This window comes from Elephas maximus, chromosome 3, assembly GCF_024166365.1.
Source record: "Elephas maximus indicus isolate mEleMax1 chromosome 3, mEleMax1 primary haplotype, whole genome shotgun sequence".
In the NCBI taxonomy this organism is placed as follows: Eukaryota; Metazoa; Chordata; class Mammalia; order Proboscidea; family Elephantidae; genus Elephas; species Elephas maximus.
In genome coordinates, this window is record NC_064821.1 from 52,300,626 (window position 1) to 52,312,839 (window position 12,214).

Genomic DNA, 12,214 nt, shown 5'->3' on the forward strand with positions numbered 1-12,214 from the left:
GTTTGGCAGTTCGAATCCACCAGGTGCCCCTTGGAAACTCTATGGGGTAGTTCTCCTATGTCCTATGGTTCACTATGAGTTGGAATTGCCTTGAGAGCAACGGGTTTGTTTGTTTTTTGTAAAACACACATGGAGCCCTGGTGGCTTGGTGCTAACCAGAAGGTCAGCAGTTCAAATCCACCAGCTGCTCTGTGGGAACCCTATGGGGCAGTTCTGCTCTGTCCTCTAGTGTCGCTTTGAATCAGAATCGACTCGACAGCAATGGGTTTGGTTTCAGGTTTAGAACACACATAGGATCCCTGGTGGCGCCAGTGATTAAGCGCTTGGTTGCTAACTGAAAGGCTGGCAGTTCAAACATACCAGCTGTTCCGCGGGAGCAAAATGTGGCAATCTGCTTCCGAAAAGATTTATAGCCTTAGAAATCCTATGGGGCAGTTCTGCTCTGTCCTGCAGGACCGCTATGAGTCAGAATCGACTCAACGGCAGCGGGTTGGGAGAGCACACATGGCAGCCTTGGTTGTGTATAGCGTTAGCTGTGCGTTTCGTTCTTCTGATAGGCTAGGAGTGCTGTGAAAGCATAAAGACCATTTTGTATAGTTTCTAGGACATCTTTATGTGTGCGGTACCTAACTTAATACTGGCATACAGCTCGTGCTAAACTAAACTGTTTGTGCCACACTCTTAGGAATAGTCCGGAGCTATCAGAAGTCATATCAAGGCTGATCTGCTCTTGAATATCTGCATTTGGAGGAAGAGGAAGGAATATGATTTCTCTTAGTGCTTGGGACATGGTGTTTAGAGCAGAGTTTTTGTTTATTAGCTTTCATAATGGCAAGGTTTGGATCAAAATGCCTTTGCTTTTTCTGAGCCTTCCCAACTCTAAAGGGCGCTGCCCCCAAGGAGACATCAGGCTAGAAGGAAGATTTGGCTGAAGTTTATGGACTTTTAAAAGTTGACCGTTGGGTAATCATTGGGGGTTAGTTTTAGAGATTTAATCGTTCTTTCTAGTAACTGTAATGTTAGTGCATTGGAGCATTAAAGAACTTTTTTAATTCTTTTTAATGAATATAAAGTACTGTACTATGAACAATTACCTTTATCTGTCCAGCATCCTTGGGATGTGGAGAGAGAGCATGGCTGTCCTCATTTTTCAGATGGACACAACAGTGTGCTGCGAATATGGGTGATTTGTCAGGGTTGCAAGAATCTAATTAGGGGTAACTCAGATAATATGTACAGCATCTCCAGAGCCAGTTAGGCCAATCTAAGACCAGGCACCAATAGCCTCATATAAGGAGGATCCACTGGATAATGTGAAAGTGATATCCTAGAATATGGTCCCTGTGTGGCACAAAAAGTTTACACTCAACTACTAATCAAAAGGTTGGTGGCTTGAATCCACCCAGTGGTGCTGTGGAAGAAAGGCCTGGCAATCTAATTCCATAAGATCACAGCCATTGAAAACTCTGCAGAGCACACTTCTACTCTGAATCACGTGGGGTTGTTGTGAGTCTGAATCGACGTGATGGCAGAGCGTTAGCCTAGAGTAAGATTCATCCTTCAGGATGAAAAGTCCCTTAAAATATAACAAGAACAAGAATCCACTAAACCTCCCTGGTTTAAAAACTGGCAGTTGTGCTCAGTTCTCTCTGTAGGCTCTCCTTGACCCAGGCTCAGTAATGTTCTCTCTCCGAGGTCCTCATCTGAACTCCTGGCCAGAGTTTATGCTGTGCCATAAACTTTATTCCAAAAGCTGGGAAAGGGATATTGCCTAACTAGAGCAAATGGGCCCAGAAACCAAATGAAACATTATGAATTGTTAGTACATTCTCACCCAAGGAGTTTCCTTTACCAATTTGTCTCACTAGAGCTGAAGAGTCTAGAGTGTTTCCTCACACCCCCACTGTCAAAGGTAAACATCCTGTGAGGCCCCTGGCACAAGTCCTGGAGCTGCTCCCCAGACAGGGCCCTGCTCTTCCCTGCAACGCCTATGTCCTCTCCAGCCTTTGCCAAGTTCTGACCACTTTTGAGATTCTTTCAGGCCACTGCTTTCACGTTGCAAAATGTTTGGAATATCTTTTTGATCTTGGTTGGTCTCTTGAGCTGGCTCCATCAAGGGTTCCATCTGGCTTTGGCAGTTTTTTGGGGTGTCCTTCATAAGCTTTGCTATAATTGTCTGTACCTGATTTCAACAAAGCATGCAATAGCTTTTACCTTATTTCAAACAGTTGGTGGTGTTGGCCGGTCACATAGTGTCCTTTGAAGCCCGAGAACAAATATATAGTTATTTCTCTACCCTATCTTTCATAGGATCTCAACTTCTTCAAGCTTTTCCCTATTTGGGAAAGAACCCTGTTTTCTAGTCTCTCGTTGATTTAGATCCTACTGTCTCCTTCCTCTGCACGTTACCCATGTTCTCCCCAAGCTCTAGAATTGAAAAGTGGCCTCTGTGAACCTCCTAGATTTTCTTTGATTTTTTTTTTTTAAACTGGAACACACTTTACTTCTGACTAATGTTGTTGTTGTCAGATGCTTTCCAGTCAGTTCTCACTCATGGTGACCCTGTGTACAACAGAATGAAACACTGCCTGGCCCGGCGCCATCCTCACAGTTCTTATGTTTGAGCCCATTGTTGCAGCCGTGTCAATCCATCTCATTGAGGGTCTTCCTCTTTTTTTGCTAACCCTCTACTTTACCAAGCATGGTGTCCTTCTCCAGGGACTGGTCCCTCCTGATAACATGTCCAAAGTACATAAGATGCAGTTTCGCCATCCTCGCTTCTAAGGAGCATCTTGGCTGTACGTTTTCCAAGACAGATTTGTTTATTCTTCTGGCAGTCCATGATATATGCAATATTCTTCATCAACACTGTAATTCAAAGGCGTCGGTTGTTCTTCTGTCTTCCTTTTTCATTGTTCGGTTTTCGCGTGCATATAAGGCGATTGAAAATACCGTGGTTTGAGTCATGCGCACCTTAGTCTTCAAGTTGACATTTTTGCTTTTTAACCCTTTAAAGAGATCTTTTGCAGCAGATTTACCCAAATGCAGTACTTCTGACTGATATATAATGTATATACCCTGACTGAACTTAATGGGCACATCTTCTGGCTCCCCATCTTGGGTTGGCCTGTTTGTGGCCTACCTGGCATGCAGATTAAAAGTGACTTTGCCAGGCATGTAGAGTTTAGGGGGTTGGCTTTAAATGCTTTTTTCCTTGGACAGGTGATAATAGCCCTTGTCTTTTTTGTTAGGTATCATTGGTGGATTGACCAGCGTTATAACCTCAACAGTGGAAGGAGTGAAAACAGAAGGGGGTGTCAGTGGTTTCATATCCGGCCTTGGGAAAGGGCTCGTTGGCACTGTAACCAAGCCAGTGGCAGGTGCCCTGGATTTTGCATCAGAAACAGCCCAGGCGGTGAGAGACACAGCCACACTCAGTGGTCCCAGGTCAGTGGCCATGTGGGGGGAGGGTGATTTTGCACTTTCCGGCTCAAGTCTGCTCCTTCATATAATCCATACTGATGTGTTTTAGCATATACTTTCTGCTTTAATTAATGTGATTTTTAATTTGAATACGTGTAACCAAAATTTCTCACGTGCCTTATACAGTTACATGAAATGAGGTACAAACAGCTGGCATGCATTTTTCCAGATATGTATATGGCATGCTATGTTGTTTTTCTTCATTCAGGCATCAGCGTTCCCTGTTCACCAGGCTAACTGGACCCACACGTGCCCGTTATGAAAACTGCTGGATAGGCCGAGTCCTTGCTTCTGTGGCCCGTAGCATAGTTCTAGAGTCCCTGCATTCGAGGTTCACTATGTGGGTCTGTTCTTTCTTAGTTCTTCCCCTTTAAACTACCAGCCAATCCCCTAGCCTCAGAAAAACAAGAGCCCCACAAGCAAGTCATGGGTTTTTGCTGTGGGATGTTGTCTTGCCTTGAAACCAGCTGAGACTGGAAATCAGGGACACCCCATATGGCTCCAAATCTCACAGAACCCGAACACTTGAATTTAGCTATTCATTTTAGCGACCTGTTTTTAACCTCCTTTTTCCAGGGAATTCTTATCAACCAAGGATATAACGAATGTTCTGATTCCCAGCCAAGCTGAACCCGACTTCGCCCAGAAGGATTTTGCTGCTGCCTGGATAATAGATGTTGCTTGGGTGAATTAGTGAGCCCTTTTAGAATGCCTAGTGCCTAGGCAATGTCCACACTCTGTTGCTCCCTCAGATAGGATTTGAAGTGATATTGTCCCCAATTAAAATGAATCCTTTTGTCTGTCACCAGGGACCCTTCCTGGGGACACGTTACTGTAGTAGAGGACATGCTTAAGATTGCAGTCTGGCACCATGTAATGTGTTCCGCCAGAATTCCTTCCATTTGGAAGCAGCTGCTTTTTAAAAAAGGATCTGTGGAGTTTAGTTAAATTGTGTTCTGTTCTCAGATGCAAAGCTAGAACAGTCCTGGAAGCATTTATGAAGTGGGGGGTGGGAGCAGTAGGGAGACTTCAGAAGCATTTCCAGTTAATTTTTCCATTTCCTGCTCAAGGCCCAAGAAGTCTACCCCCAGTATTTTGTTAGAGCAATAAGATCTAATGAAATGTCAGTGAGTGAGGCAGAAGACCCCTAAGAATTCCAAAGGAAATATCCTTATTCTTAAAATCCAAGGGATTGATTGATTTCAAAAAAGGGTTTGCAGTATATATGTTACATTTCTAAAATATCATGATTTTGTGTTGTAAACTGTAATTGTGTTTACCAGGAAAAAGCTCACTTAAATTTTCTACATTGTCAGTTTGGAAGTGTTGATATAGTTTGGCATCTTTTCTGGGAGCACAAGGAATATAATGTCCATGGTGGCTGGAGAAAAGTGTTCGTGCCATTTTTACCAGTTGCCCAGCATTGCCACTGAAGGTTTGACTTAGTGTTAGCCAGTACATATCTGTCACTCATTCATTTTCAGCCCATAAATAAATATTGATTGACGACTCCCTATGAAATCAGCGTTGGGAATGTAACAGAAAGCAAGACCCTGATCTCAAAGGCTTACAACTGAGCAGGACAACAAACGTAAAAAAAACAATCATACAAATAATTATTTTGCTGAAATTGTGATAAATGACACAAAGGAGATGTACAGGGTGCTGTAAGACTAGATAATTAGGGGAGAAGGAGGTCGGCTAGCCTGTTGGTTGGTGGGATCAAGAAAGGCTTTCCTAGGGAGGGATGTTTGAGATAAAGCTTGCAGTATAAGTAGGAGTTGGCCATGTGAAGAGAAGAGAGAAACGCAGTCTAGGCAAAAGGGAGTAGCTTATGCAACACTGAGAGGATGGAGGAATTTATCACTTACTAAACTGCTGGGCACTGTCTACGTGCTTCCACATATGCAGTCGCATTTAATCTTCACCCTTCATCTACAAACGAGGTCAAGAACGTCCAGAGCAATCATGTAGCTTGTCCAAGGCCACACAAGTGATTGGAGATGGTAGAGCCAGACTTGGACCCACCAATCTCCTGACTCTGAGCCTAGCACTCTCATGGCCCTGCACTGCCCAGGCCTGGTTGTTCCTCCTTGGATTTCTCCCACAGATTTTTCAGATTCAGGTACCCTCAGGGTAAGGAGTGCTCCACAATTTCCGCACTATCAACTCAAGATTTACTTTTACTATTACCAGCAATTGCAGATGATGCTGAACCCTTACCATGGTTCAGTGTCTAAACCAACCTCGCATTTTTCTCTCTTGTTCCATGCCTTGTCCCCTTTGCATCATCAGGACTTCAGCAGCAGAGACCATGGCCTCTAGGATGCGCTTCACTTGGAGCCATACCTAATAAAGGCAAAGTGCAACCATTAGTGGTCAGCACTGGTCATTCTTCATCACAGTTCATTTCAGTTTTACTTTTCCATTTAGATGAGGCACCTGAGATACAGAGACACCATGCAGCTTGCTTGAAAGCAAACAGTAATTGGGCCCTCTAATTGAAGTTTACCTGCAAATTTCTAAAACTGCTATCTGCCTAGCCGTTCACTCCTCCTAGGAACACAAGCTGTATTGATAGGTGACGAGGAGCCAGGGAGCCATGGTCCTGTGGGCTTGGAAGCTCGGAAGAGGGGGAGTTAAGCTGCTGCATCTCTTCTTCATTCCGGGAGGAGCCAGTAGTGGGATAGCCGTGGCAGAACTTACCAGAGGTGAACGGGGCACATGCTAAACCAAAAAACCGAACCACCTGCTGTTGAGGTGACTCGGACTCATGGCAACCCAGTGTGTTGCAGAGTAGGACTGCACTCCTGCTAGACCTGTGCCAACAGGGCTACAAAGAAATTTGGCCCTTTACCTTTTATAGCTCTGGAAAAGCATTATGGGTTCTTCTGAAAGGATAAGCAGTGGCACTTTAACCAGTTTCCCTCAGTCCATTTGTCCAGGTCCGAAAGTAGGGTTATTAATGAGAAATCATGTGTTAGAGAGAAAAGAGCACTTGACCTGGAAAACAATAGGTCAGAGTCCCAACCCCTTTACTTATTACTTTGGATACTGGGTCAAGTCTTTTAGCCTATGTAAGCCTCAATTTTCTTATCTGTAAATTGGGGGATAATTATACTCAACTCAAATTATTTTGATGCAGAAGCTGGAAAGAACTATAAAAATTCTGGGTGATATTATTTTTGAAATCCACATCAAAGGAACTCAAAGATTCTTGCAGGTGGAGAAGTGTCGGTGTGCCCTAAGAGTTTTGTTCTGAAGGCACTGTGTGATCTCTTAGGAACGTTATAGTTTGACGCAAGGGATAAATCACCTTGGTTTCTTGGAAGTGAATTATAACCATCCTCAACCATCCCAGTTGATTAAACAGGATCCAGGGGTGTTACTCAGGGTTTTTCCCCACTGTTTAGACAACAGGGACTAACAAATGACTTGAAGGGATTAGAAGTGAGATTCTGACCGAGGGCTGACCTGAGCCAGGGATGGAGCCAGGAACAGAACCCAGGAGTCCAAGAGTTCTGCCTCTGAGTCTGCACTTGGAATCAGACTTTCTGCTTCCTTTGTAATATTTCATCCAAGTGAAGGCTTAGATCTTAACATCTATGTTTTAAATGACCCAAATTTTAAGCAGATGATAGCAAAGAAAGCCATAAAACTGTGAAAGAATACTCCTTCCAGTAATCCATCTGAAAAGTGCCCTTACAGGAAACATTGGCTCCTTTCTGTGTTTGTTTGAACATGATTTTATTTATAGGGAACCCCCTCCTTAAGTTCTTTTAGATCAAAATACTTCTAAGTTCCCTCTCCCTGTTGGAGTGTGCAGGGTTTCCAGAAAAACAGCCAACTAATTTTTCTCTGAAATTTCCATGCAGTCTAATAGTTCTTGGGAAGGCAGGTGGGGGTTGGGAGAGGAGAGGGCGGAGGACAGCAGAGCCTTTGGCCTCGACATGAATGTTGTGGACCAATATCCCCTGCTGCATTTGTTAACTGTACAAGTATGTGTGGTTTGGAACTGAAACGAGAAGCCTTTTCCAAAGCAACGTTCTGCTGGCTCAGGTTGCATCTTCTAGTCTACGTGTATTGGGCCACATTTGTCTGTTCCCAAGGAAAGTTTATGAAAATGACACAGATGCAGCCATGCTTTGTGGTGCCTTTGAAGCTGTGTAGAAAAGCCCACCACCCTTCAAACAGACCAGGCCAGAGCAGGACGCCAAGCCACGTGACCATGCTCAGTTCTCTGCATAAACATGGCAGTGTGTGATGGTAGTATTTGAAAAGGTACTTAGACAGAAAGCTACAGAGACCTAGGAGGGGCCATTTCACAATAGAAGGCAAGGATACCACTGAAAAGAGAGGAGTATCTGACTCTGGGCTTGTTTGTTCCTCTAAATGCCATCTGTTGTAGGCTTTGAGTTGCATGATGTTTTAGGAAAGTAGCAGATGAAGATTTAGGAAGCTGAACCCTGAGATTTCCTCCAAAATACTGCTTCACCTTTTTAGTCAAGACTGGGGGTGGTGGAGGGCAGAAGTGGGAGTTGGCAGAACTTGAAATATTTAAACTAATTTAGCAAAGCTCAGGAGTGTTGACTCTTATCTCCTTCTTTAAGTTAGATAAGGAGGAAGGGGGAATTTGAAGGATAATGATAGATGAGTGTTTAAGAATATAGCCATCAGGACTCTGATAACGTTCTGGAATCCCAGGACCCTTATATTGTGCACGTAGATGTAAATTCCGCTTGCTCTGGGAGCTTTCGAGAAACCTTTTGGTCGATTTCACAGACAAGATTTATGGTGGGCGTATTTGACTTTTACATTAAAAACACTCCCAAGACACCACCCAAAATTTGCTAAAGACACTTTCTGTTAATGGCTTCTTAGATATGAAATAGAAGTAGATTTTCTTAAGGAAATAATCTTTCCTGTAACATAGCCCTTTTTCTTGCAGGGTTTACATCTTACCCATGATTCTTCAGGATAAAAGGGTTAAGAGCCTCTTGGGTCACCAGAGCCGGAAGGCAGTCAGGTTGGACAGGTCAGAAGAAATAATCAGCAAAGGGAATTTAGGAAATGTACCCACTGACACTTTCATTCTAATGTGGCAATACTGCTTTTAATTGTCCTGTTCTCAAAGCAGCCATTTGCAATAATTAGTATTATACATAGCACACCAAGCAAATTTGGTTTGAACTGAGCCTTTAGTGAACTTCCAAAGGTAAAAAGTATAATGAAAATAAAAATGTTTGTTAGGATACACCAGTGCTCTCAATTTTTTTCAACTAATATTCCTTTAAAGCCAGAGGAGAATGAACTAATGCCTTAGGTATGGGGGGTAGGGGGTAGAGCAAGTCCGCCATTTCTTTGGAAGTTTCTGTTTTATCCTTAAAATGTAAATGACTTTTACATTTTATTTCATGGTTATTTTTATTAAGAAAATATTTCTAATTGCTACCCAGTAAAATTAACACTTCAGAAAGATGTACCGTCTTATCCTGAGGCTACTGCCCCAGCACCATGTTACCCTTTAGACCTCAGTTGTTGTTGTTGTTAGGTGCCATCAAGTCAATTTTCAACTCATACCAACCCCATGTGACAGAGTAGGACTGCTCCCATAGGGTTTTCTAGGCTGTAGTCTTTATAGGGGCAGATCAGCAGGTCTTTCTCCCACAGAGACCTTAGTAGCAGCAGTATAAAGACATGTGTATTGGTAATGGTGAATATCTGGAGCTTAGTACATATTTATGGTGAAAGAATACAACCCTGATGCACACCTTTCCTGACTTTAAACCAATCAGCATCCCCTTGTTCTGTCCGAACAACTGCCTCTTGATCTATGTAAAGGTTCCTCATGACCACGATTAAGTGTTCTGGAATTCCCATTCTTACCAATGTTATCCATCATTTGTTACGATCCACACAGTCGAATGCCTTTGCATAGTCAATAAAACACAGGTAAACATCCTTCTGGTATTCTCTGCTTTCAGCCAGGATCCATCTGACATCAGCAATGATATCCCTGGTTCCACATCCTCTTCTGAAACTGGCCTGAATTTCTGTTGCAGCCATTTTTGAATGATCTTCAGCAAAATTTTGCATGCGTGTGATATTAATGATATTTTTCTATAATTTCCACATTCGGTTGCATCACCTTTCTTGGGAATAAGCATAAATATGGATCTCTTCCAGTCAGTTGGCCAGGAAGCTATCTTCCATATTTCTTGGCATAGATGAGTGAGCACCTCCAGCGCTGCATCTGTTTGTTGAAACATCTCAACTGATATTCCATCAATTCCTGGAGCCGTTTTTCGCCGATGCCTTCAGAGCAGCTGACTTCTCCCTTCAGTACCATCAGTTCCTGATCATATGCCACCTCTTGAAATGGTTGAATATCAACTAATTCTTTTTGGTATAATGACTCTGTGTATTCCTTCCATCTTCTTTTGATGCTTCCTGCGTTGTTTAATATTTTCCCCATAGAATCCTTCACTATTGCAACTCGAGGCTTGAATTTTTTCTTCAGTTCTTTCAGCTTGAGAAATGCCAAGCATGTTCTTTCCTTTTGGTTTTCCATTTCCAGCTCTTTGCACATGTCATTATAATACTTTACTTTGTCTTCTCCAGACGCCCTTTGAAATCTTCTGTTCAGTTCTTTTACTTCAGCAATTCTTCCTTTTGCTTTAGATGCTCGACATTTGTGAGCAAGTTTCAGAGTCTCTTCTGACATCCATTCTTGGCCTTTTCTTTCTTTGCTGCCTTTTCAATGACCTCTTGCTTTCTTCATGTATGATGTCCTTGATGTCATTCCACAACTCGTCTGGTCTTCGGTCACTAGTGTTCAATGCGTCAAATCTGTTCTTCAGGTGGTGGTCTCTAAATTCAGGTGGGATGTACTCAAGGTCATATCTTGACTCTCGTGGACTTGCTCTGAATTTTTTCAGTTTCAGCTTGAACTTGCAGATAAGCAATTGATGGTCTATTCCACAGTAGGCCCCTGGCCTTGTTCTGACTGATGATATTGAGATTTTCCATCGTCTCTTTCCACAGATGTAGTCGATTTGATTCCTGTGTGTTCCATCTGGCGAGGTCCATGTGTATGGTCGCCGTTTATGTTGGTGAAAGAAGGTATTTGCAATGAAGAAGTCATTAGTCTTGCAAAATTCTATCATTCGATCTCTGGCATTGTTTCTATCACCAAGGCCCTGTTTTCCAACTACTGACCCGTCTTCTTTGTTTCTAACTTTTGCATTCCAATCACCAGTAATTATCAGTGTATCTTGATTGCATGTTTGATCAATTTCAGACTGCAGCGGCTGATAAAAATCTTCTATTTCTTCATCTTTGGCCCTAGTGGTTGGTGTGATGTTTACCTGTGTTTTATTGACTATGCAAAGGCATTTGACTGTGTGGATCATAACAAATCATGGATAACATTGCAAAGAACGGGAGTTCCAGAACACTTAATTGTGCTCATAAGGAACCTTTAAAATAGATCAAGAGGCAGTTGTTCGGACAGAACAAGGGGATGCTGATTGGTTTAAAGTCTGGAAAAGTATGCGTCAGGGTTGTATTCTTTCACCATACCTATTCAATTTGTATGCTGAGCAAATAATATGAGAAGCTGGACTATATGAAGAAGAACAGGGCATCAGGATTGGAGGAAGGCTCATTAACAACCTGCGTTATGCAGATGATGCAAACTTGCTTGCTGCAAGTGAAGAGGACTTGAAGCACTTATTGATGAAGATCAAAGATCACAGCCTTCAGTATGGATCGCACCTCAACATAAAGAAAATGAAAATCCTCACAACTGGACCAATGAGCAACATCATGATAAATGGAGAAAAGATTGAAGTTGTCAAGGATTTCATTTGACTTGGATCCACAATCAATAGCCATGGAAGCGGCAGTCAAGAAATCAAACGACACATTGCATTGGGTAAATCTGCTGCAAAGGAACTCCTTAAAGTGTTGAGGAGCAAAGATGTTACCTTGAAGACTAAGGTGCGCCTGACCCAAGCCATGGTATTTTCAATCGCATCGTAGGCATGTGAAAGCTGGACAATGAATAAGGAAGACCAAAGAAGAATTGACACCTTTGAATTGTGGTGTTGGCAAAGAATATTGAATATACCATGGACTGCCAAAAGAACGAACAAATCTGTCTTAGAAGAAGTACAACCAGAATGCTCCTTAGAAGCAAGGATGGCAAGACTGCGTCTTATATACTTTGGACGTGTTGTCAGGAGGGATGAGTCCCTGGAGAAGGACATCATGCTTGGCAGAGTGCAGGGTCAGTGGAAAAGAGGAAGACCCTCAATGAGGTGGATCGACACAGTGGCTTCAACAATGAGGTCAAGCATAACAACGATGGTAGGGATGGCGCAGGACCAGGCAGTATTTCGTTCTGTTGTGCATAGGGTTGCTATGAGTCGCAACCGACTCAGCGGCACCTAACAACAAGTACATATTTAACCATGGTCCTTGGATTCTTATCTTTGAGCATATCTGTCTTTTGGCTTGGTAACCATCTGCTACTTGGGGCTGCCGATGTGTTTAGTTAATATGTCAGTGTCATCATGAGAAGGAATTACATTTCAGTGAAACTGAAAAATTATAGCTGGGTCTACCTGAAGGGAAGGAACTGTACAGATCTCTCCTCTGCTGTCCAAAGGTGGCGCAGTGGATATAGTGGCAGCCACTTTCTCTCTCTTCTGCCTACCCTTGGGTGTGT

At 42.9% G+C, this 12,214-nt stretch overlaps 1 protein-coding gene across 5 annotated transcripts in view; it reads left to right on the plus strand.

The window, feature by feature from the left end:
* Positions 1-12,214, plus strand: part of VPS13D (vacuolar protein sorting 13 homolog D) — a 273,685-nt gene that overhangs the window by 204,612 nt on the left and 56,859 nt on the right. For all 5 annotated transcript variants that reach the window (XM_049877954.1, XM_049877956.1, XM_049877957.1 and 2 more), the window contains one exon: positions 3,252-3,447. In XM_049877954.1, coding sequence (XP_049733911.1) covers positions 3,252-3,447 — 196 coding nt within the window. The remainder of the gene's footprint in view (positions 1-3,251; positions 3,448-12,214) is intronic.